This window comes from Nicotiana sylvestris, chromosome 2, assembly GCF_000393655.2.
Source record: "Nicotiana sylvestris chromosome 2, ASM39365v2, whole genome shotgun sequence".
Taxonomy (NCBI): Eukaryota; Viridiplantae; Streptophyta; class Magnoliopsida; order Solanales; family Solanaceae; genus Nicotiana; species Nicotiana sylvestris.
In genome coordinates, this window is record NC_091058.1 from 181,804,639 (window position 1) to 181,830,946 (window position 26,308).

At 37.1% G+C, this 26,308-nt stretch overlaps 1 protein-coding gene across 1 annotated transcript; it reads left to right on the top strand.

Moving 5' to 3' along the window:
- The first annotated feature begins 2,201 nt into the window (after positions 1–2,201).
- LOC104211991 (cullin-4) lies at positions 2,202–23,994 on the top strand. The gene is made up of 17 exons (XM_009761162.2): positions 2,202–2,656; positions 6,096–6,211; positions 6,282–6,628; positions 11,087–11,267; positions 11,598–11,720; positions 11,815–12,102; positions 14,486–14,611; positions 14,757–14,858; positions 14,938–14,991; positions 20,090–20,196; positions 20,312–20,372; positions 20,459–20,590; positions 20,699–20,836; positions 20,940–21,020; positions 21,233–21,313; positions 21,719–21,799; positions 23,724–23,994. The coding sequence occupies exons 1-17, from the start codon at positions 2,323–2,325 to the stop codon at positions 23,835–23,837; spliced, it is 2,466 nt and encodes an 821-aa protein (XP_009759464.1). The 5' UTR covers positions 2,202–2,322; the 3' UTR covers positions 23,838–23,994.
- The last annotated feature ends 2,314 nt before the right edge of the window (positions 23,995–26,308 follow it).

Consider the following 26,308-nt stretch of genomic DNA (forward strand, 5'->3'; position numbering starts at 1 on the left):
AGAGATAACATGAACAATAACTTCAAGTAATGATAATCAAGAATGAAGGAGATAACACGAATAATAACTTCAAATAATGATAATTAACAATGAAGAGATAGCATGTAACAATAAAAGAGGCAATAAGGTCAACTAAATCATGAGAGCAATTTATCAAGTAGGATGTATAACAAGTGTTAAACAAGTCAATTAAGGCATGTAAGGATAGACTAACACAAATAAGGATATATTGACTATGAGAATTTAGAACATGATATGACTTTTTAATTAAAGCATGTGAATAGTCTAAGTAGGCTAAACCGATCGAATACCACGTACAACCCGTGTACCCACTCTTCACCTTGCGTATATGGCTTTCATATAGCACAAATGAATCAATCAATATCAATCCTAAGGGGTAGTTCCCCCCCACAAAGTTAGACAAGATACTTGCCTTAATTAGGCCACTTCAACACTTGGAAATAGCTTTTCCCTTAAAATTCGCCTCCACACGGCTCACATCTAACCAAAATCGACTTAATATCATCAAACAATGCTAGGGAATCAATTGCAATAGATAAAGCGAAGTTCTTTATACTTTTTCCAAAAAGTCAACAAATGTCAACCCGGGGCTCGCTCGGTCAAAACTCGCGTCCAATGGTAGATTCCAGCTACCCATGACCCCACGGATTCATATATGTGATTAGTTTCAAAATTTGAGTCCAAATCGACTCTCAAAACTCAAATTCTTATTTTCCAAAAACTTGACAAAGTTTCACAAATTTTCACTTTGAATCACATGATTTTGATGTTAAAATCTAAGATATGTTGATTAAATATAATTAGAAATAGATTAGAATTACTTACCCATGGTTTGTTGGTGAAAATCCCCTCTCCAAATTACCTCCTACCGAGTCTAAGGTTCAAAAATGAGAGAATGAGTTCAAAAATCCCGTCTCCCAGCCCTTTAACTACCTGCAAATGTGGAATTTGCGACTTAATGCGAACCCTCGCAATTGCGTACCAGGGCACGTATTTGCGAGGCCTGACAGCCTAAGTCAACATCTCATTTGCGATAAAGGCTTCGCAATTGCGAAGTTGGGAACTTCGTAAAAGCGAACAAATGTTTGCAATTGCGAACTCGGTCCAAAATCTGCTGCCTTCGCAAATGCGAAGGGGTAGTCGCATTTTTGACAATTGCCCCATTCTGTCACCTTCGCAAATGCTACCCTAGTGTTCGCAATTGCGACACCAGAGCACCAGACACCAGACACCAGATTTCTGTAATTTCAGTCCAAATCTCTCCGGAATATGTCTGAAACTTATCCGAGCCCTCGGGGCTCCAAACCAAACTTTCACACAAGTCTAAAAACATCATACGAACTCGCTCGCGCAATGAAAATATAAAAATAACATTTAAAACTATGAATCGAACACTAAAACACATGAATTTCAAAGTAAAGTTCAAGAATTTCTAAAGTTACAACTAAACATCCGAATCATATCAAATCAACTCCAAGCGACACCAAATTTTGCTGACAAGTTCTAAATACCATAAAAAAATCAACCTACAGTCAATCTTTTCAACTTCAAATTGCCAAATTTCGACAAATAAACCTACAGACTTCCAAAATCAATTCCGGGCATACGCCCAAGTCCAAAATCACAATACGAAGCTATTAGAGTCATCAAACTACAGTTTTGGGGTCATTTTTACAAAAGTCAAAGTTTGGTCAATATTTTCTAATTTAAACTTCTAAGTCAAGAATCAAGGGTCCAAATCAACCCGAAAGCTTCCCGAAACGAAACTAACCGACCCCGCAACTCAAAAAACCATAAACATATATGTGTGAAGCATGAAAAGTGCAAACGGAGCATAATTACATAAAACGACCAATCGGATAGTTACGTTCTCTAAACTCAAATTTTAATTACTCGTTAAATGTTAAATATACATTGAAATTTACCCAAGCCATTACTCATTTGTCAAATACTCGTCGGATATAGGACAAGTGGGGTTTCACCAATCCCCTTGAATCTTTAACTTTGAACTTGAACCCAAAACCAGCTGTATCACGCATTTGGTTTGCCATTTCCATTAACATCCTTCCTCTTGTGCCCAAAATGAAAGTATTAACATCCCTTTTCTAGATTGGCTTAAAAATGAAATTGAATGGAAGGAAAAACATTTTCTACCTAAAATCCTATTTCTAGACTCTCCTTGCTTACAGATAGAATAGACATTTTAGGCTTTTAGCTTAACGAGCGTTTCTTTCTTTCTTTCTTTCTTCTTCTCTTTTTAACAACAAAATGAGCTCTTAAAAACCTTTCTCTTTCTCGTCTATGTCTCAACCCACCACCAACCCCAAGAAGCGCTCATCATTCTTCATCTCCACAAATCCCTCCTCCTCCACTCCGAGCACCGGCAGCGGCGACGTTGGCAGCGGAGGCCCAGCTTATTCGTTGATGAAGAAGGCTAAGTCACAAGCTGTAAACGGCCAGCACGTTCACTTCGATAACCTTGAAGACCCTTCTGGTAACTCGGCCATGATGGAGGATTCGAACATGGACGCGCCTTCACGCGCCTCAGTTGGTGGTGGGGTTACTGCCAATTTGTCTCGCAAGAAAGCTACCCCTCCTCAGCCTGCTAAGAAACTCGTCATTAAGCTCGTCAAAGGTTTGATTTAACTCTCTATTTTTTTTTTTTTTTGCATAATTCAATTTTATAAAGATTTGAATTTTGTTAACTATTGCTGCTCCTTGGTCATATTAGGGTTCTTAGGGTCTAAGCACAAATGGGTTTTTAGAAAAAAATGAGACATTTTACCTTAAACGACTGATTGATTGCCAAACTATGTGCAATTAGGGTTGTACATCCTAAGGCGGTATGTATTTTTTCCAAATACAAAGTTATCAAGATTAATTAGTTCTGCATTTTAGCTTGATAAGAGATAAAATTTAGCTCGACTGTGGTATCATGGGGGTATCCTAGTCATGATAATTGGTGTGATGCAGAAAAACTATGGTAAATACATGATCTTTTTTTGTTAAAATGGCGGTGGTGTCTGGGCTAGCTTGCGCGCACCTCTACACAAGTATAGGATAACTCGGTCCATCAAGGCTTAGGCAGATGGAAAAAAATTACTTGTCATTGAGTGTTGTTCCCTAGCACATCTAGTGAAGTTAGGGTTCAATTTATCATTTTATCTCATGATAGAATTTTGTTGGATAGTGTGCTATTGAGCGATCTTTTAAAATTTTTTAGGAAATCATGTGCACATTGGTTGGCAAAATAATTATAGTAATGTGTTCTAAATAATAGAGTCCATGGGATTATGAATGCTATCTCAATTTACATGGATAAGATGTGCAGTTTCTGATTCTTATTAACATAGCATTTTACCGTGTATTATCTTCTCCACTCTCTAATGTTTGGACAAGGACTTAATTGTCTTTACTGGTGCATATGCTTAATAGCCACAAGCCGGCGACAGAATCTCTGTTTCTTACGCTGTCTTAAGTCTCCAGTGCTACAGTAGTTGGTCAATTATCTTCTAGTTTTTTGTTTTTGTTTTTTTCCTCACTGTTTTCAAAGCTTCCGCAGAACTAAGTGCCACATGTTATTTATTTTCTGATGGAGACAATTGTAGCAGAAGAATCGCGAAACTTTCTGTGTTTGTTCTTTGCGTTGATAGGCATAGTGGATCAAAATCCTAACAAAAGAAGGTATGTGTAAGGATTTCTCCAATCTGAGGGAAAGAAAACACAACCTTTAAAGTATAGGCTAGATAGCGTTGGATCGAAGGTCATGCTACTTAGGCCGCTAGAGTTTGGAAAGGAAGCAATAATTTGATATGCATTACTATTACAAATACAAAATCTTGTGTATGAACCACAAATGTTTTGTATAATAGTTGGATACAAGGGCTTTTTACCCACCATATCAATCTTTTCGTTACTTTATCGAAGGAAAAAAGATATTATGTATGAAATGCTTTGTTTCCCTTAAAGAATTTCTTTTTGTTGGTTGGGAAGGGGTCGAAGTTCTGTTAGAGAAGTTACTAACCAGTAACCCCAAAACAAGTATATGAGAAGTAAAATATTAGTAAGAAGAAGCTGCATCCGCAATTTCTTCTCACTTCAGAACAACCATCTTAACGATGAGTCACCCAGATTTTTTGGCTTCTAAAAGATCTCCTTTCACCAAGCACCATAGTCAGACAAACCTTTTATTTGCTTCAGCTAACATTTATTGAGGCAACTCTCTTACCATTCCCGAAAAACAATTATTTTAGGCAGCTATGATACTGAACTCATTAGAGCTGGGATCTATTGTCATGTTCTATGGATTTTGGATACTTTGAGTCGGAGACCCTTTGACATTTCGACAAGGTCGACTAATTGGCTTAATACTTTAAGGGTATTAAGTCGGCTAGGCTTGAATAGATGCATGACATAAATAGGTTGTTTGGTTGACAGTTGACTCTATCCTAGGCTCATTACGTTTAGCTGCATAAGATGTAAAGCTGCTCCCAAGTTTACAACTTTAGAGGGGAAAGAACGGGAGCGCTTGATGATACCGCCAGCCGGCTAATCCACGCATAATGCTAGTTTTGAAAGAAGTACGATAGCGCATCACATTCCTTGGTCCCCAATGATAGTTTTAGGAAAAACGAATAACACATCAGCAACTTATCAAACAGGATAAAGGAAAGTTAAGGAAAGATCATACTTTATAATGAAAGATGCTCTAGTTAAAATCTATTAACTTCATCTAGAGTGTTGGCTTGAACCTACTACAATGCAGTAGAGTCTCTGTGTTGTTGCACGCTTTTTGAAAATGGGCTTAAGTTAAAGTGCAACAGTTAAGTTGTCCCCTAGCTCTGGTTTGGGTTATATGGAGGAGGAAATAGAATGGCATTTGAGGGGGTTGAGAATGGTTTTGTATATTCAAGGAATAGCCTTTTGTCTCTAGTTTCCTTTTTGTGCAACCATGAGATCCTGGTTTGTACAGATGTTTGAGTGACCTTTATGGAGGGAGAACCATGTTTTCTTGTAGGCTCTATCTCTTGGTATGCTGCTTATGGTTGCAGATCTTCCTAGCATCCGTAAAATTATGTACTTTATAAAACTATTTGGTAAAGGCGAACTTATGATGGTTAAGAGTACATGAAACTTTTTAGATAATTATTGAAGAGAGGACTCGAAACTATTAAAAGAAACTTTGAATAGCTATGCTTAAATTCTAGAAATGGGAAGATTCATTAGTCAATTGAAAAAATGGTGACTTCGCTTGGCCATTTTAGGAACTCAAGAATTGGGACTTTCCTTTTGTTAATTGTCTTTTGGAGCCACTTTTCATTATACCTACAAAAAGATGCTACTAAACTGAACTATATCTCTTTCGATTGGTTTACAGCGGTGTCATTGTTGATAATTCTTACCTTGTTTCCCATTGCATGGTTTTTTCCCTCTATAAATATCGAATTTATCTTGCCATATATTCTATTTTTTGGTGTTTATGGATTCATATGCTCATTGTCATCATATTGCTAACGCCTAGTTAGTGGCCCTTCCCCTGGAAAAAAATGGAAAAGAAGTAGGTTTAGAAGAAATAGTGATAACAGGGCTTTCATTATAGCTCTGTCGGAAAAAAAAAAGAAAAGGAAAAGAAGTAGCTATAGAAGCCCTGTGAATAAACAGGCCTTTCATTATAGCTCTGTCAGAAAGAAAAAGATTTCAATTGGAAAGCTTGTTCATTAATAACATACTGTAAGAATATAATCAATTAGAAGTTGGAGACTGTTATCTCTGTGTGTTGATGGTACGTACTAACTTGAAGGGATTTCGTCAGATTAACATAATTTATTTTCTATATTAAGTCATATCTCTTTTATTATATTTTACTTTGGATAAGTATAACTTGATATCTCTTTAGTTGGAGTCTGGACCAATAAGTTATTATTATTATTATTATTAGTATTTTTTATAAGTTATTATTGATTCTATTCTTTCATGACATTAAGCTGCTTTGGATTATTGTAGATGGGGTGTCAATATTTTGAAGGCAGCAATGTCTAAGCTTAACCTTTCCATTTGTTTTTTTCTCCCTGAAGCAAAACCTACATTGCCGACAAATTTTGAAGAAAATACTTGGGCAACTCTAAAGTCAGCTATTAGTGCGATATTCTTGAAGCAGCGTAATCCGTGTGATTTAGAGGCGCTTTATCAGGTGCATGTTGCTACATTACTTTCTAATACTGTAGCTTATAAAAGTTCACTGTTTGAGTTTTCTGTTGTAGGCTGTGAATGACCTTTGTCTACACAAAATGGGTGGAAGTCTATATCAACGAATTGAAAAAGAGTGTGAATCACACATAGCTGCAGCTCTACGGTCTTTAGCTGGCCAAAGTGAAGATCTTGTCGTTTTCTTATCACTTGTTGAGAGGCGCTGGCAGGATTTTTGTGACCAGATGCTGATGATTCGTGGAATAGCTTTGTTTCTTGATAGAACATATGTGAAACAAACCCCAAATGTGCGTTCACTGTGGGATATGGGCTTGCAGCTTTTCCGCAAACATCTCTCTCTTGCCTCAGAAGTAGAATACAAAACTGTATTTGGCCTCCTACAGATGATTGAGTCTGAGAGGTAATTAAGTTTTCTTATTGATCTTAATGATTTTGAGATTGGTCGGTTTATCTTTGGTTGTTTGTATATATGCTTTTATTGGATGGTGAATGTTTTTTGCTTAACTAGTTCAAGTGATTGCTCCTCATACGTAAATTAGTAGAAGAATGAGGTCTTAAGTACATAAAATCTTCTATCTATTATGAAAACAAAGAGGTTCTTTTGCAGAGGTGGGGAATGAGCAGGGTCTGACCTGCCATGCATCAATAGGTTGTTTTGCCTCTTCAATGCCATGTTTGACAGTATTGGAGTTTCTCTCTTTCATTTGGGTGAGAATGAAAAGAAGATAGCTTATCTTTCTTCTCTTCTCCTTTCTTTTGGGTCTATATGGGAAGGTAGCTTTAGTAATTACTGTTTGAGACATAATTAAGTTGTTAGAAATAATACACGGGAAAATATTATGTTACTGATGTACCCTAACTATAATACAAGTACCCCTATTTGTAACAATACACAATATGTGCGCTACTCCTATTCAATGTAGGACTATGCTTATAACAACTAACTAACACTCCTCCTCAAACCAGTGCTTACAAATCATATGTACCGAGCTTGTTACATATATAACTAAGGCAAGGACCAGTGAAGGACTTGGTGAAAATATGTGCAAGCTGATCATTCGACTTCACAAACTTTGTAGCAATCTCCTGAGAGTATCTTTTCTCTGACGAAGTGACAGTTAATCTCAATGTGTTTAGTTCTCTCATGGAACACCGGATTTGATGCAATATGAAGGGCAACTTGATTATCGCACACAAGTTCCATCTGGCTGATTTCACTAAATTTCAACTCCTTGAGCAATTGTTTGATCCAAACTAGCTCACATGTTACCATAGCCATTGCTCGATATTCTGCTTCTGCACTAGACTGAGCAACTACATTCTGTTTCTTGCTCTTCCACGATACCAAATTGCCTCCTACTAAAACACAATATCCAGACGTAGAACGTTTATCCGAAGGTGATCCTGCCCAATCAACATATGATTATCCAACGATTTGCCGATGGCCTCGATCCTCAAACAATAACCCTTTTCCTGAAGCCGATTTTATATATCGAAGAATTCACACAATTGCATCCCAATGACTATCATAGGGAGAATTCATAAATTGACTTACAACAATTACAAGAAGGGAAATGTCAGGTCTAGTCACTGTGGGATAATTTAATTTACCAACCAACCGCCTATATCTTGCAGGATCAGCAAGCGGCTCCCCCGTCTTGGCAGAAGTTTAGAATTCGGATCCATCTGAGTGTCAACAGGTCTATAGCCTATCATCCGTATCTCCTCAAGATTGTCTAAGGCATACTTTCGTTGTGAGATCACAATGCCTGAGCTAGACTGAGCGACCTCAATACCTAGAAAATACATGAATCTGCCCAGATCTTTAGTCTGAAAGTGTTGAAAAAGATGTTGCTTCAATTTAGTAATACCATCCTGATCATTGTCGATAATAACAATATCGTCAACATAGACCACTAGATAAATACAGAGACTTGAAGCAGAATGCCGATAAAACATGGAGGGATCAGCTTCACTCTGAGTCATGCCAAACTCCATGATAACTGTGTTGAACTTACCAAACCTGGTTCGAGAAGACTGCTTTAGACTATAAAGTGACCGGCACAAGCGATATACAAGGCCACGAGACTTCCCGTGAGCAACAAAACCAGGTGGTTGCTCCATATAAACTTCATCCTCAAGGTCACCGTGAAGAAAAACATTCTTAATGTCCAGCTAATAGATAGGCCAATGGCGAACAACAACTATGGATAGAAAAGGCGGACTGATGTTATTTTAGTCACGGGAGAGAAAGTATCACTGTAATCGAGCTCAAATACTAGTATATCCTTTGGCAACAAGACGTGCCTTAAGTCGATCAACCTGGCCATCTGGACCAACTTTGACTGCATAAATCCAACAAGAGGAACAAGCTCCCAAGTGCCACTCGTATGTAAAGCAGACATCACTTCAACTATAGCCTGTCGCTATCCTGTATGAGACAATGCTTCACCTGTAGAGATGGAAATAGAGGACAAAGAAGATATAAAAGTATAATGGGTTGATGACAGACGATGATAACTTAAACTAACATAATGGAGATTAGGATTAAGTGTGGTCCATATACCTTTCCGAAGTGCAATCGGTGCACTAGGAAGAGACAAGTCCGCAGTAGGAGCAGGGTCAAGTGCAGGACGTGAATCAGCTGGGCCTGTTGCTTGGCGCGGACGACGACGATAAGTCAAGAGTGGTGTTCTTGTTACTGGGGATCTAGGAGGAGCAATACTAGACTCTTCAACAATTGATATAGGTCAGACTTCTGTGGCTAAAGATGGAGGAGGAGCTATAGTAAACTCCTTAAAGGTCGGTATAGGTAAGACCTCGGATATATCAAGGTTGTCAGAAGAGGTAAAGAAAGGTTTAGACTAAAAAAATGTGACGTCAGCTGACATAAGATACCTACGAAGATCAGGTGAGTAACAACGATATCCCTTCTGAACATGAGAATAACCAAGGAAGACACACTTAAGAGCACGATGGGCTAACTTATCTTGAACGAAACATGTGCTCTCAAAAACACGAGGGGGAAAAGAGTATAAGGGTGACCGGGGAAACAATACTTGTTAAGTAGTTAGTCATGTATAGTGTCCCACATCGGAAAGTAGATACCTATTATTATGTAATCACTATATATAAATAGGGCGTTGTACAACACTTTAGAAAATTAATAATATTTTTTTCCGTACTTTCTCACATGGTATAAGAGCAACCGTGAGAGATTTATCGCTGTGCATAAATTCCAGCGACTCCGGGAAGAGAAATCAGTCAACTCGAAGTTTTTTTCCGGCAAACACAGGTCTGCCGCAAGTAAAAAAGCGACTTTTCGTCAGTGTTGTGCAAAAACCAACACCACCACAAAGTAGATCAGCCTCCGGCGACCAATCCATAAAAATATCTTCATCAGAAGACCAACCACGCGCTCCCACGCGCCGCCGGAGGAAATTTTTCCAGCGAAGATCTGACGTCACGTGCCGACGCGTGGGGCCCTTTCCGGTCACTTTTTGGAAATATTTCTTTAGGACAGATTGTTCGCAAGGGAATTCCGAGTTTACCCATCCAGGTTGCACCAAATTCCGACCACTTTATTATTTTTCCGGTGTAAACAGTGATTTTTTCGAGCGGGAACAACTTTTGACTGCCTGTACTTGTAAGTAAGTCGACATATTCAATTCCCGTTTCTTCAAATTCGTCATCCGCGATATCACATCATAGAAATGAAATGTGTCATTAGTGTTAAAGTACGAGCCTTTTCCCAAACTAATTGACATGCCTGAAATGGACGAAACAAAGGCATCAATTTGGAATCAATAAATCGCCACAAGATACTACATAACTGAGCATCGATCTTTTCCCATTGTGCTTTGGTCTTTTCATCTCCCTCACTAGCCTTTTTGGTTAAGTGATCTTGAACACTTTAACTTTTACACCACAACTCCAAGACGAAACCCAAGATAAATAATTTGAACTTCCAAGTAGGGTTTCAGAAGTAATCATAAAGGTTGAATTTCCAACTCCACTGTTCTTGGAACCAAAAGCATCAAATCTGAGACACATGATTGGATCAAATAATTACGAAGTCACAAAAATGGTGGCAAATTTGGTCCAAAATTGTGTTAGGTCAGAGAAGCAGTTAACAAGCAGCAGAAAAAATACACTGTACCTGCCGGAAACTGAAGCAGTCGCCGGAATTTGCCAATAATCGCCGGAAAATAAAAAAAGTTGTCGGAATGTGATGAAACTTGAATGTATAGAGTTGGGATTAGTAAGCGAGCAAACTGTCCGCAAGGAACTTCTCCAAAAAATGGCCGGAAAAGGTCGTACTGGTCGGTGCGTGGGCTCACACGCTCGCCAGACCCTAGCTTCTGACGGTGCGTGAGAGCGCGAGAAGCTGCTTCTGCCGGAGAGGTTGAGTGGGGTTTGGTCGTCGGACGATGACAGATCTTGTGGTAGTGTTGGATTTTGCACAGCACTGACAGAGAGAGATGACACAAGACAGCCGTGAAAAGTCGCTGGAAAATTGAGGCATGGTGACTTTCTGCTGTATTCTGGTTCCTAGATGTGTCTCACCACCATAGCTCTGATACCATGTGAGAAATAATACACGGGAAAATATTATGTTATTGATGTACCCTAACTATAATACAAGTACCCCTATTTATAACAATACACAATACCTATGCTACTCCTATTCCATGAAGGACTATGCTTATTTACATAACAACTAATTGACTAACATAAGTAAATAAAAGCGCTCTTTCTAACGTCTTAAGCTTTTTGATGAGATAGTCACATACTTCAACAATTGTAATGTTTAGCAGTCTGGTTCTCTTATGTTTAACATATTTCATTCTGGTTACAGATTAGGTGAGGCAGTTGAAAGGACACTGCTCAACCATCTTCTGAAGATGTTCACTGCCTTGGGGATTTACGCGGAAAGCTTCGAGAAGCCATTTCTTGAGCGTACTTCCGAGTTTTATGCTGCTGAAGGTGTCAAATACATGCAACAGTCAGATGTTCCAGATTACTTGAAGCATGTGGAGGTATGCTTCTCCTCTCCCTGAAACCTGCTGTTTTAAGCAATTAATGTTAATAATGACATTGTTTTACTGTCCCCTTTGTTAATAATACTCCCTCCAACCAGAACTTCACCTTGTAATTATTTTCACAAAGATTTTTTTACTCTAGAAGTTTGTGGTTATTATACTTTTTGTAATTTTTGAATAAATTTTGTATCGGGAAAATAACTGAATCTAAAATCAAACTAAAAGCTGGTCAATTCCAAAATCAGACTATCTTTTCTAGGATGGGGATATTGCTTTTCACAAGCATCCCTTGTTTAGTCAACAACTGAAGTTCCTTCTTTGCTACAGGTGAGGCTGCATGAAGAACATGAAAGGTGCTTACTCTACCTGGATGCAGGTACAAGAAAACCACTGATAGCAACTGCAGAGAGGCAACTTCTAGAGCGACACATTTCTGCCATTCTTGATAAGGTGTTTCTTCTGAGAACTTCCTGACGCCCTGTCTGTTTATCTCTTGCTAGCGTGTCTACAATTTGTTTAATGAATCCTTCAACTATCTTTCCAGGGTTTCACGTTGTTGATGGATGGTAATCGTATTGAGGATCTCCAGAGGATGTATGTGCTATTTTGCAGGGTGAACGCCCTCGAATCTTTAAGGCAAGCCCTTAGTTCATACATACGAAGAACTGGTCAGAGCATTGTGCTAGATGAAGAGAAAGACAAAGATATGGTTTCCAGCCTCTTGGAATTTAAGGCATCCCTTGATACAATATGGGAAGAAAGCTTTTCTAAGAATGAAGCTTTTAGTAACACTATCAAGGATGCATTTGAGCATCTCATAAACATACGCCAGGTATATATATATATATATTTTATTTTTTTATTTTTTTTATTTTTAGAATGCATACACCAAGTATAGTTACTCCTCACTAGCAGGGTCTGCCATATATATGGAATCATGATATGGTCCAATGTCATTTAACTAGTAAATTAGAGATGATCATATTTGGAATAGGGTGCAACTAGCATATTACACTAGATTATAACATGAGAGGAAGTCATTTGAAATGGTTGAACCATATTCTACATGGACCTGCATATGCACTGGCCTATGTGAGTTGCTACAATGATTGAAGATGATAAAAGTGTATTACGTCAATCTAAAATCACATAGAGGGAGTTATGTCAAAACTCAAAAGACCTGTATACTCTGAGAATTATACCATAGCTAAGAATAGATTGTAATGGAAACAACGAATCCACATAGGAAATACAAGTTGGGATTAAGTTTTAGCTGCATTGAAAAGAGGTTCATGTTTGCTACGATTAAGAAACTCAAGTTAGGTGATGATAGAAGAGGAATTACAATTGTATTTTGCCTACTATTTACTGCTACAACGTTAATCCTTTGTTGGGCCACATATCAAACAATTTCAATGTCTATTTGGAATGTTACTGTGGTTTGAAAGCATGCCAGGATTATGTATTACTCCCTCCATTCCAATTTGTATGAACCTATTTGTCTGGGCACAAAGTTTAAGAAAGAAACGAAGACTTTTGAAACATTTGGTCCTAAACAAGCCATAACATTTATGTGGATATAATTCTTTTAAAACTTGTAGTCTTAAACATGTCATAGTATTTGTGTGGCTCTAAAAACATCTCATTAAAGGTATAGTAGGACGTTTAAGTTAAATTCTTTCCAAATTTAGAAAGGGTTAATTCTTTTTGGAACTGAATAAAGGAAATAGGTTTACGTAAACGGGAACAGAGGGAGTAATATATATAAATTGCAGTTGGTACCGTTTTGTTTTGGTAGGGGGGGGGTGTGTGCACATAAGATCCATAGTTGGCATGGATGTCCGGGTGCAAGGTTGCATTACCAACAATACGTTTGGGGTTACTGCTTCGAAGAAAATTAAAAAAATAAAGAGCTGTAGCAGCCGGTGGTTGAAAACTCTAAGAAAACACTGACTCAGAGGAAAAGATAATAACTATCTAAGGGAAGGAATATTATTTAATGAAGTCTATGCTCTTCAATATACCCACTTATTATGGAATTTTGCTTTGTAGCTGGCAAAAGTTGCAAGTAGTTTGTCAACAGACAGTGAGATACTTTTTGTGAGAGGAAAAAACAGGAGAATTTTATTAATAGAATGAGTCTTTTCTTGCTTGAGGTTGGAAGTTGCAAATCCGGAGGTTGCCCACTTTCAGCATAGCATTTTGGAAAAGTGGTAGTGGAAATTTGCTCTAGAAGATAACAATTTATAGAAAAAGTTAATATATGCTAAATATGGATTAGTAGAAATTAATGGATCTTAGGTGAAGGTGTGAATTCTTATGGAGCGAGTTTGTGGAAGGCATTCTAACCCGTTACGAGCGCCTAACACACACATATCACGTGCGCCTAAAATGAAAGTTGTTTCTGATTCTGATGATCGACAACCTTCAGTCTCTTCGAAATCACACAAGTATGCACTTTTCTAGCTTGTATTTCTCTTCCTCCGCCTGCCACCACTATGCATGACATGCTAAGATTTAGAGAAAAACACTACTTCAAAAGTTTCACCTACTGATTTTTCCTGCCAGTCTTATGTTATTTCCTTGACAGAGGCTCCTCCTAATCTTTCTGTATATGGATTTAACCTCCAAATTTGTCTGAACCTATCTCACAAGTTTTATGGCATTCTTCTTGCTTCGCGCCCCTGGCATTTGCATGCAAAGGTTGTTTTTTGTGCGGTAAACAGATACCTTAGCCACAAAAAACCCCGATTGGAAGAAGAAAATTGCGTGGTCATAAATAATTCTTTTCTAAGAGCTGTCCTTGTGAGCATGTGCATGTGCATGGTCATCCAGTTATTTAGGCTACATTGCAAAGTCAAGCTTGCCTTATCCTTGCCTAGGAGTTGGTTATTTAACTTCCTTTGTTTTGTCTATAAATTTTCTTTATGACATGTACTCTATTGGTTCGTAGAAAATCATTCAAGAGTCATTAAAGACCTCTAGATCGTCCTACTAGGCTGTGCTATATCCTGGATATAATTTGGGCTCGTTACACTGGTTTCACTCCCTTGTGATTCTTGTCTCTGCGGTCTTTCTCTGTACTTTCCAGCTAGCTGACCGGCTGATTGTAGTTGATGATCATATTCTGAATGCGAATTCATCTAAGTTTCCCTTTTGATATAGTATTTACTTTATTCTCAGAACTGATTGGGTTATATTTTGCTGTGAAATAGAATCGACCTGCCGAGCTAATTGCTAAGTTTTTGGACGAGAAGCTTCGTGCTGGGAACAAAGGTACATCAGAGGAGGAATTGGAGGGGACATTAGATAAAGTCCTGGTGTTATTCAGGTTTATACAGGTATGAGAACACGATCATCAGTAGCAAAAGATAACTTATGTAATCTATAGCTGGATAAGTTATTTCTGTTGTTCACGGATAGTTCTTTTATGTTTTTTCACCTGAAAGTATTCTGAGAGTTGTCTGCTATTTCATTTTTGTGCAGGGTAAGGATGTATTTGAAGCATTCTACAAGAAAGATCTTGCGAAAAGACTGTTGTTGGGAAAGAGTGCTTCAATTGATGCTGAGAAGTCCATGATTTCTAAGGCAAGTCTTTGATTTTGAACTTCCACTGTTTCTGGTTTTCTATGGTGGCAGTTGCTGATTTTTACCATTATTGTTACAGTTGAAAACTGAGTGTGGTAGCCAGTTCACTAACAAATTGGAGGGAATGTTCAAGGTATGTTCGGCTGTGCTATCTTATTGAACCAAATTCCAAAATGGAAAAGGGTCAAATATACCCTATATTGCTCGGACTCTCCGAAAATACTGCCGGGTGCGTGCCGGATTCTCTAAAAGTAGTGTATTTTTGGAGGATCCGATACGGGTGCGACAACATTTTGGAGAGTCCGTGCAACATAGAATATACCCATATACTATTTGAGATAGTTTAAATATACCTTCCGTTTGAGTATTCGTTCAATCGAAACCCCACCGTTATACTATTGCACAAATTTACCCTTGATCTAAACGGAAGGACACGTGGCAACTCAGATGCAAATAACCCATCCTCAATCTTTTACCTGGTTCCTTTTACTAAACCCACCCATGACTATTTCCCAACCCAAATGACAGAAGAATTGTTAAAGAGTTATGAGTGATTAAGGGGAATGAGGGATGGGTTAAATTTATTCAGAACCCCCAATCGCCCATTGGCATCGCCATCGGAAAAAAATCTTTCATTTATTTTTTATTTATCTTTTCTCTTTTCTTTCCTTTTTTCTATTTTAATATCTTTCCTTAATTTTTCCACCCATTTCTTAATGTTAACCTTCGAAGTTTCATGGCACTAACTCCAGCCAAAACTTTGCTTCAGTTAACAAAAATAATAGCAGATATTTCAAAAACAATCTATTCCCCACAAAATATTTAATTCTCGGACATCATATAATACCAAGCTCTTTCAAAAGAGACAACTTTTCCAATTTTCTTTATAAATACTTTAGTTCAAACGAGCATATAGAGAACAAACAATCTTACATTTTTTGTCCAGTTTCCTTGTTAGATAGTTATGTAAATAATGTGAATTAGTCCTAGTCCCATATAGAATAGGAGTAGGATATGTATTGCATAAATATGGCTCATTGTTTTATAATTGAATAGAATATCAATAATATATTTTCTCTCGTGCTTTCTTACATGGTATCAGAGCTAACGTGAGAGATTCATCGCTATGCAAAAATACCAGCGACTCTGGGAAGAAGAAATCAGTCCGGTTTAAAAGTTCCTTTTTGTCGGTGTTGTGCAAAAACCAACACCACCACGAGGTAGATCATCCTTTGGTGACCTGCCTCGGAAAAAATCGCCGCTGATCGGCGACATCTTCGACACACTCGCTGGCACGTGCAAACTGTTCCGGCCACTCTTTGGCCAAACTTCTTCAGGACAACTTTCTCGGGAGGTGATTCCGAGCCTGTCCATACAATTTTCTTTCTAATCCGACAAGTTATGGAATTTTTCGGCGTGAACAATGTTTTTTTCTTGTTATGAACAGTGTTTTTCCCAGCTATTTCTTCAGTTTTCCCGCTGGAGTTATTGATTCCCACTATTTCAAGTGAAGACCTTGATTTTCAACTCCATCTAACTAAGAGAAAAGAAATAACTGTTCTGATTTGGCATTTCAAAGTTAGCTATACAACTTTTAGTCAAGAATTTGAGAAATTGGTTGTAGCAAAATGGGGTCCAATACTATGAATAGTTGGATAGTTTCTCTACCAAATCATATTGAGCTCCTTCAGTACAAAGCATGTAAATATACATCTTTAGAGATAGCTTCCGTTGTTCAAATAGGTAATAGCGTGACTTGTGCCTCCCAATCTTCATCCTACAAGTCTTGGGTCATTGATTCAGGTGCATCTGATCACATTCCTGGTAACAAATTTGTCTCAATCTCTTCCAACAGTCACAATGGCCAATGGGTCTCAAACCATGGCAACTGGAATAGGCCAAGCAAGTCCACTTCCTTCCTTACCTTTATTTCAGTTCTTTATGTTCCCAGTAATCCTTTTAATCTCATAGCTGTTAGTCGCTTAGCCAAATCACTTAAATGCTTTGTTTTATTTCTTGATGACCTTGTTTTTATACATGAACGTAGTACGGAACGGATCATTTGTACCGGGCGTGAATCAAATGGACTTTATTACCTTATCCTTGCTATACCACATGAACTCACATCTTGTCTTTCTTCAACAACTTGTCCAGTTTGATTCACCAGATTTATTACATAAATGGTTAGGATATCCCAATTTGTCAAAACTTCAAAAAATGGTACTTGGATTGTCTCACTTGTCCACTCTAGAGTGTGAGTCCATTCACCTTTCACTTCCTGATAATTGAACAGTCACCTTTCACTTTAGTCCATTCATATGTTTGGGGTCCTAGTTGGGTCAGTTCTACCTTGGGATTCCGCTACTTTGTTAGTTTCATTGATGATTATTCCCGGTGCACTTGGATATTTTTGATGAAAAATTGATCTGAGTTATTTTCTATTTTCCAAACCTTCTACGCTGAAATTCAAAATCATTTTGGGGTTTCTATACGTACATTTCATAGTGATAATGCCCTAGAGTATTTGTCTTCTCCATTTCAACAGTTTATGAACTCTCCTGAATCATTCATCAAACATCTTGTCCGTACTCATCTCAACAAAATGGGATAGCTGAAACAAAGAATAAACATCTCATTGAAACTGTTCATACCCACTCATACAATCTCATCTTCCGTTGCGTTTTTGAGGGATGTAGTTCTCACATCTTGTTATCATATTAATCGTATGCCATCCTCGGCTATCCAGAATCAAGCTTCATTCGCTATCTTGTTTCCCCACTCACCTTTGTTCTTTCTTCCACCCCGTATCTTTAGGAGCACGTGTTTTGTTCATAACCTTACTTAAGGAAAAGATAAGCTAGCTCCTCGTCCTCTTAAGTGCATATTTCTGGGTTACTCGAGAACGCAAAAGGGATATCGATGCTATTCACCTAACTCCAGCGGTACCTTATGTCCGCTGATATTACCTTCTTTGAAACCTTATGTCGGTTGCGCCGGTCCCTCTATGGTCTAAAGCAGTCTCCTCGTGCTTGGTTTTGGTAAGTTCAGCACAGTAATTTAGGAGTTTGGCATGACTCATAGTGAAGCTGATCACTCTGTATTTTATCGGCATTCTGCTCCAAATCTCTGTATTTATCTGGTGGTTTATGTTGATGATATTGTTATTACTGGCAATGATCAAGATGGTATTACTAGGTTGGAAAACCATTTCTTTCAGCACTTTAGTATTTTTTGGGTATTGAGGTCGCTCAGTGTAGCTCAGGTATTGTGATCTCGCAACGGAAGTATGCCTTGAAAATTATTGAGGAGATAGGAATGACAGGTTGTAGACCCGTTGACACTCCTATGGATCCGAATTCTAAACTTCTGCCAGGACAGAGGAAGTCGCTTAGTGATCCTGCATGATATAGGCGGCTGGTTGGTAAATTGAATTACCTCACAATCACCAGATCTGGCATTTCTTTTCTTGTGAGTGAGTTTATGGATTCTCAATGTGATAGTCATTGAGATGCAATTGTCTGCATTCTTCGGTATATAAAATCAGTTCTGGGCAAAGGATTATTGTTTGAAGATCGAGGCCATGAGCAGATCGTTGGATACTCGGATGCTGATTGGGCAGGATCACCTTCTGATAGACGTTCTATGTCTGGATATTGTGTTTTAGTTGGAGGTAATTTTGGTATCTTGGAAGCGCAAGAAACAAAAAGTGGTTGCTCGTTCTAGTGCAGAAGCAGAGTATCGAGCAATGGCAACATGTGAGCTAGTTTGTATCAAATAGTTGCTCAAAGGAGTTAAAATTTGGTGAGATCAGCAAGATGAAACTTGTGTGTGGTAATCAAGCTGCCTTTCATATTGCATCAAATCCGGGGTTCCATGAGAGAGCTAAACACATTGAGATTGACTGTCACTTTGTTGGAGAAAAGATACTCTCAGGAGATATTACTACAAAGTTTGTGAAGTCGAATGATTAACTTGCAGACATTTTCACCAAGTACTTCGTTGGTCCTCGTATTAGTTACATATGTGACAAGCTCAGTACATATGATTTGTATGCACCGGCTTAAGGGTGAGTGTTAGATAGTTATGTAAATAATGCTAGTTAGTCCTAGTCCCACATAGAATAGGAGTAGGATATGTATTGTATAAATAGGGCTCATTGTATTTCAATTGAATAGAATATCAATAATATATTTTTCTCACGTGTTTTCTCACATTCCTCACTTTTAATTTTCTCCCTCTATAGCTTTGCAGAAACAGAAAATGAGTTGAAAGTTGAAAAAGGGGAGAGTAGAAAGAGACAGAGAAGAGTAATTTTTGTTCTGATTACTGGGGCAAACATGTGAACTGCAACCTTATGAGACGTTTTCCTCTTACTTATTCACTTATATGAATGAAAATTTACAAAGGAAATCCTAAGGAGAGCAACATGACTGAGGGCGGTGGTGGGGTTGGTGCGTTTCTTCTTCAGTGGGGAAATGAAAATGAAATTGAAGTTTGAAGGGGAATGGGTTGGGTAATGAGTTTAAAAAAAGGGGTGGGTTCCGTAAAAATCGGATATTAAAATTGGGGGTGGGTTATTTGCATCTGAGCTTGCCACGTGTCCCGCCATTCAAATCAGGGGTAAATTTGTGCAATAGTATAACGGTAGGGTTTTAATTGAACGGATACACAAATGAAGGGTATATTTAAATTATTTTGAATAGTACAAAGGTATATTTGACCCTTTTCCGATTCCAAAATGACCAATACATGAACCTTTTGTTCAGCGTTTTGAGGTTGGAGTTGGGAAATGCTGTTGTATCAATTGAGAAATAACATGCAAGCAGGTTTAACATTTCCCAAATGATGTTATCTAGCAAACAACATTTTCCAACTTTATGCCTGCCATTAAGTGGTTTCACTGAACATCAGATCGTCTTGTTCGTCTTTCCTTTTTTTGTTACTGACTGATCTTTGATGGCCTTGAAAACCTATGTCAGCATTATCCTTTCTCAACTTCATCCCCGTAGTCCTAGTCTGATACCCCTGCGATTTTTCTGTTTACAATGCTTAACTACAATAGTTTGACTGATATCTGAAATATTTTTGAGAATAAATGCATCAATAGGTTCTAATAGAGATGAGTGTACGGAACTCTCTTCCAATGGAGAAATTTGCTGGCAGACATGCATAATCACGTGTATTTATATCATCATTTTTGTTTTTCTAATGCTTCAAAACCATTTATCCAGGACATTGAATTGTCAAAAGAGATAAATGAATCCTTCAAGCAATCTTCCCAAGCCAGAACTAAACTCCCAACTGGGATCGAGATGAGTGTCCATGTTTTAACGATGGGGTAAGCTGATAACTCTGCTGAACGTTCCATCACTTATTATATCTAGTAATTTTGAGCTATCTGTGGTCTGTGCCTTCACAAAATTTGAAGTTCTTTTATGCTGGTTGTGCTACAGGTACTGGCCAACCTATCCGCCTATGGATGTTCGGCTTCCCCATGAACTCAATGTCTATCAGGTTTGCCACCAATTTGCTTATATTTAGTTCCTCAGACACCATTTAGTGTTTCTATCACTTCACATTTTATTATATCCATGCTGCAGGATATTTTCAAGGAATTCTACTTGAGCAAGTATAGTGGTAGGCGTTTGATGTGGCAAAATTCATTGGGCCACTGTGTTCTGAAAGCTGAATTTCCAAAAGGTAAAAAGGAGCTCGCAGTTTCTCTATTTCAGGTTGGTATTTTCTTGCGTTGTTAGTATAACAGTGTTCCTTACTTCCTTTGCATATCATTACGGGTATCTTATTTGGTCGTTTTGTGACTTTGTCCGTTCCTTCTGCAGACTGTTGCTCTAATGCTTTTTAATGATGCGGAAAAGCTTAGCTTTCAAGATATCAAGGAAGCAACTGGAATTGAGGATAAAGAGCTGAGGAGGACTCTACAGTCTCTTGCATGTGGTAAAGTTCGTGTTCTCCAGAAGGTGTGTGGTCAGTGTTAGTGGAGATTTTTCTTATTTTTGGTATTATTTTTCTTATATGTAGATGTTTTTCCGTATGGTTTTGAAAATAAAATTAATCTTATAGATTCCAAAAGGAAGAGATGTCGAGGATGAGGACACCTTTGTGTTCAATGATCAATTTACTGCTCCACTTTATCGCATAAAGGTATATTCTTTTTGGTGTTTTCAGATAAATGATAATTGATTATATGCCCACCTCAGAGCCTGAGGTGTTAAAGCGTGTCTTTTCTTCAGAAGGAGAAGAAAAAAAATGCGCTCTGCAGCTCTTGACAAATATATGAGATAAAGATGTGATTGGTATAAGTCATTTGCTATTCCTGCTAGACATCAAAGCTAACAATCAATATATTTATACAGGTAAATGCCATCCAGATGAAGGAAACAGTAGAGGAGAACACGAGCACCACTGAAAGAGTATTTCAGGACCGACAATATCAGGTTTGCTCGTTTATTTCTCCCCTCTCTACTTTGATATTTCAAGTGGTTGTGCAATCAGAGCTAGTGTCAGTCAAATAGAACTTGCTGTAGCAATTTTAACTGACAAGCTTGGTGCTGTCTTTAATAGACTGCATCACAAATTTGTCTTTTAACTGACATGTTGCTTGGTTGAACAATGTATTCTTCATATGTTGTCATTTTCCTGCACTAATTACTCTTGGTATCTCGACATTGCTATTTATCTCTAAGGCCAAAATAGTCAGGAAAACAAAGTTGTCTCACATGGCTCTTGGCCAAAATTAATCAGTAAAATAAAATTGTCTACATGGACTGTTGAAACATTGAAGGGAAAGTTTGATATGTTCTTTGCTGTCCATTTTATCCAATCTTTTCTCCTGTATGCAGGTTGATGCTGCAATAGTTAGGATAATGAAGACCAGAAAAGTGCTGAGTCATACACTTTTGATAACTGAACTTTTTCAGCAGGTAATGAAACTTTTGACCCTGTTATGTTAACTGAGTACTTGTTGATCTTTTGCTGGAGAGTGAATCTGCTACCTAATCCCACTCCCACCCAGTGGATTTTGATGCCCGAACTCTGCACAAGGTTGAGAACTATCACTAGCATACTGAATGTGGTCTGAATTCGGACATAGGATTAACTGATAAGAGCTTGAAAACTGAGCACAATAGGGGATAACTGATAGGTATTGGAAAGCTGAGCACATCTTTTAACTAAGTCTTTCACTAATTTAAAGTACAATTATATAGTATATGTGTGGCCTAAGGGTCGAGGAATTGAAGTAATAATCTTGGGAACCAAGGATCGAATCGAAACAAAGGTGACAATAAGGGAATTTTTCCCTTTGCCTAATTTTGTGTGGTAGAGTGATGCGTACCTGTCAAGTAAGAGGTAGCAGGTAACCGATAGATTTGTTGAGGTGTGTGTAGGCGTTCCCGAGGATCACTATTATCCAAAAGAAACTACCTACTGTTTTCACCTCAAAGGAAATGTCATTCTGTTTTTTTTGAGAAGACAAAAGGTTTTTTAATGAAAGCATAATTGGAAAACAACACTGAATCTTCTAGTTTAAACCTACTTATTATCTCTATGGTTTTCTTTATCTATGGTGGGAACCATCCTATGTAGTACTCTGGTGCCTGACAGGTATTAGAAATCCGAGCACAAGTTAACTAAAAGATTTTCCTGATGAACTTAAATAATGAAGCCTTCAGTTTAAAGTAGCAACTAAAATTATTTTATTCAAGTCCAAACAGTTACCTATATCTTGTTCAGTAAAGCAAATATAATTATGGTTTTTTGGAGGCAAATAGTTATTACTGAAAAGATAATTGGTAACATTGAGGATGAGAAAATCTACCACCAATAGAAAGCATGAAGCTAGTGATGTACCTAACTGTTTTTTGGAGGCAAATAGCTATTACTAAAAAGATAATTGGTAACATTGAGGATGAGAAAATCTACCACCAATAGAAAGCATGAAGCTAGTGCTGTACCTAACTGCAATTTAGGTCTACGGCTTCTAAACCACTAAAAGGCCATCACTTTGGGACTTATAAGGTTGAGAGAACCATTGTCATGTTGGAATATGATAATGTATGTGAGAAAATATCACTTGGGACAATTGTACCAAGTTGGTGTAGAAAGAAAGGACGATATCAGTAGTACCTTATTATTTGCCAAATAATTTAGATAACTTTTGTCTATTACCGCTTTATTTTATTTCCTATTTTGATTCAACTGTTTTCACCTTTATCAGTGGCGAGTTTACATTTGATCCAATTCATCTTTAGCTGGTTAGTCTGCACCTTTTCTGAAGTTGATGAAGAAAGACTTTCCTTTCTACTTATCAAGACTTTATTGTTGGCAATATGATTCAACGAGTTTACTGCTAGTTAGGATATGTTCTCATGCACACCTAAAACAGCAATACTATGAATTCTTTCGACTCTAATAGTTAATATCTTCGAGTTTGTACTCTTAATTTTCCTACTCAAGTAAATCTTGTCAAATCATTTGTACTCCATTTACCATAGTCAAGTTTCTACTAACTGATTAATGTTTGTGGGGAAAATATTTTGAAGTGTTAATCATTGCAAGAAATCTAAGTATATTTTTGCCACAATACTGGTGCTTTTGATATGAGTTGCCAAGTAGTGGAATAAATACGAGAGACACCGACTCCTGATAATTGAAAGAAGATTTTAGGCATTCGATTAGTTGGAGTACAAGTAAAACATCTATCGTCATTTGCAGAGTGATTTGTAATATACCATGGTTAAATCGTAGAAACGATTCATGAAAGCTCTCAGCGTTTTGTACTGGGCCTAAGGGTCGGGGGATTGATCTGTTTTGAACTAATTGCATGTTTTATATTTGTTGGAGCAGCTTAAATTTCCAATAAAACCAGCTGATCTGAAGAAAAGGATTGAGAGCCTCATAGATAGGGAGTACCTGGAACGGGACAAAAACAATCCTCAAATATACAACTACCTTGCTTAAAATGTTGCAAGTCATTACCTTTTTTTTCCTTGTAAATGACTTGGGAGATTTCCTCGTCAGGTTCTGTACAGTTGACTTTGTAACCGTTAATTTTGTTGTCGTACGCAGTGTAAAGCTTATATTTGATTTTATTTCGTATCTATTGTTTTTTTGAGCATATGAACAAGTGTCCTCTGCATCTTTGTTTTAACGTCATCTTGAGGAAAAAGTTTATCGTCCATAGCAAATTTGTTCTCCTGTCAAATTGTACAGGAATTTTGTTTAGTTTTTGGCACTTGCAGAATGGTGGTAAACACTCATTTAATTATAGCAGTAAAGCGATTTAATATCATGATTCCAACACAAGATGTCGGAGACTGGATGCTTAAATCAAAAGAGTACGATCAAACGGAAGAAGCGGAATCGGACCCTTCAGATTGGTCCTAATTGGAGTTGGGGTTGAGAGGGGCACGTAAGATAGATTTGGAGCGTGTTCAATACAATCAACTGAACCGCTACTTTAATCTTGATGCAAAATAACTGCGCGTGCGTTTATGTGTGTTTGTGCGTGTATATATGTGTTTATGTATGTATGTATGTATGTGTGTGTGTGTATGCATATGTACGTAAGTACATTATTATCAATACCCCTTAGGAAGAGTTTTCTTTTTTATAATTGATTAGTCATTCTACATGTACAACGCACATATATCACTTGTTAATAATTACGAATTTTATATATATTAAGTCATGAAAAGCATAAAATAACATCAAGTTTCAACTTTATTCAATTGTTTATTTTTCTTTTTATATCTTGATTTCCACAATGGTATTTGAAACTTCATTACGATACACTCTTCCTCTTCGTATTCCTTCCAGATTAACGTGTTAGAAAAATTTATAAAATAAGTATGTAAATATTAATACATAAAGAAACAAATAAGCAATTTAACAATTAATTTGGCTGTGTCTATAAAGGTAGTTCGATGCATATTGATATAAATGAACTACATATTACAGGAACTAACTTTCTTCATATATTCTTCTTCACCTAATATGCCTCCAAATTCTCGTACAAATGCTGATGTAATTCATATTAGCATCCATTGTTGATTTTTTTTTTTTATATAAAAAATGTAATATCAATCTTGTGTAACATATATAAATTAAAAGGAAATGCATAATCTTCGTAATATCCAATTATCTACATTGCTTCTCCTTTTCATTCATTCTATAGTTACCTAGATTTGTGACTTGTTTAATTACTCAAATACAAATAATGACTAATTAATGTTAGGGTTTTGTCCTAATTTTTTTTAAATATTTGGATTTACCAGTTACTTGAAGGGGTAGTAAAATATTTACTATAATTGATTTTACTTTTCCTAGAAAAAATAAATAGATCTTTCATATTTGACAAATCCATTTGTTGGAGGAAAAAGTTGTGGACCTCTATAAATTGAGGATCCTTCCTTCATACACAATATAGTAGCATCTACAATTTTGTCCAGGGGAGAATTTATTCTATCGATTCTTTTTCACTCTTTTCATATTAGTAGATTGATGTAGGTCAATTGACCAAACCATATTAAAGTATATTATGTCTCTTTTAGTGTAATTCTTTTTGTCATCTGATTTATTGTCGCCAAGGTTTACTTTGTAAGCTTCCAGTATGACGCCTTGTTATATTGATCCCAACAAGTAATACTTGATGCATAAGATATTTTCTCCAATAAGTTATGTTGCAACGGCGACAATGTTTTCCAAATTATTATGTTGGAAATTTTTTAACTAATAACAATTATATTCATTTAGCTAAAATAATTTTTTCTACCGCTTATACTAAAATAAGAAAAATAGGGTTAATGTTGACACATATAGAAACAATAGCAATATATAACTTGTAAAAAAAAAAAAGAACTACAAAAAGTTTCTCAAGATGATTAGATTAAACTAATTCAAATTTAGCAAAATCAATAGTTTTAAAAGAAAAAATCTCTTCAACAAAGAATACGAACCAAGAAAATGAACGTGTGTGTCTACATAAATAGAGAACACATGATGTCCATAGAAAAATTAACTCACAGTGTTCCTACTGTTACTCGATTGCTCAAAAATTAATTGAAAGAGCTTCTTGTTGCCCATGATTTTGATAAAAATGACGTGCGGCACTTTCCAAAGGAGAACGTTGTGGATATGCACATTATCTGTTATTAACCCCGTTTTCCTGCGTTTTTTTTTTCTTTTTTCTTGTGTGGAAAAAGTTGGAATAGGTGTGCATCTATACAACACTTTCCTTGGCATGTCCTGCAGAATAATTCTGAAGTTAAGTATCACCTCGAGATCTCTAAGTTCTTCAGTGAAATGCTCCATCAGGATGTTATTTAACTAAGTATGTGATTAGCTTTCTCTCAACGGTCTCTTGATGCAAAGTTGGGTCCAATCAAGTATGTTAGTTTGTCAATGTCCCGTGATGTTAATTGTCTTTCGGA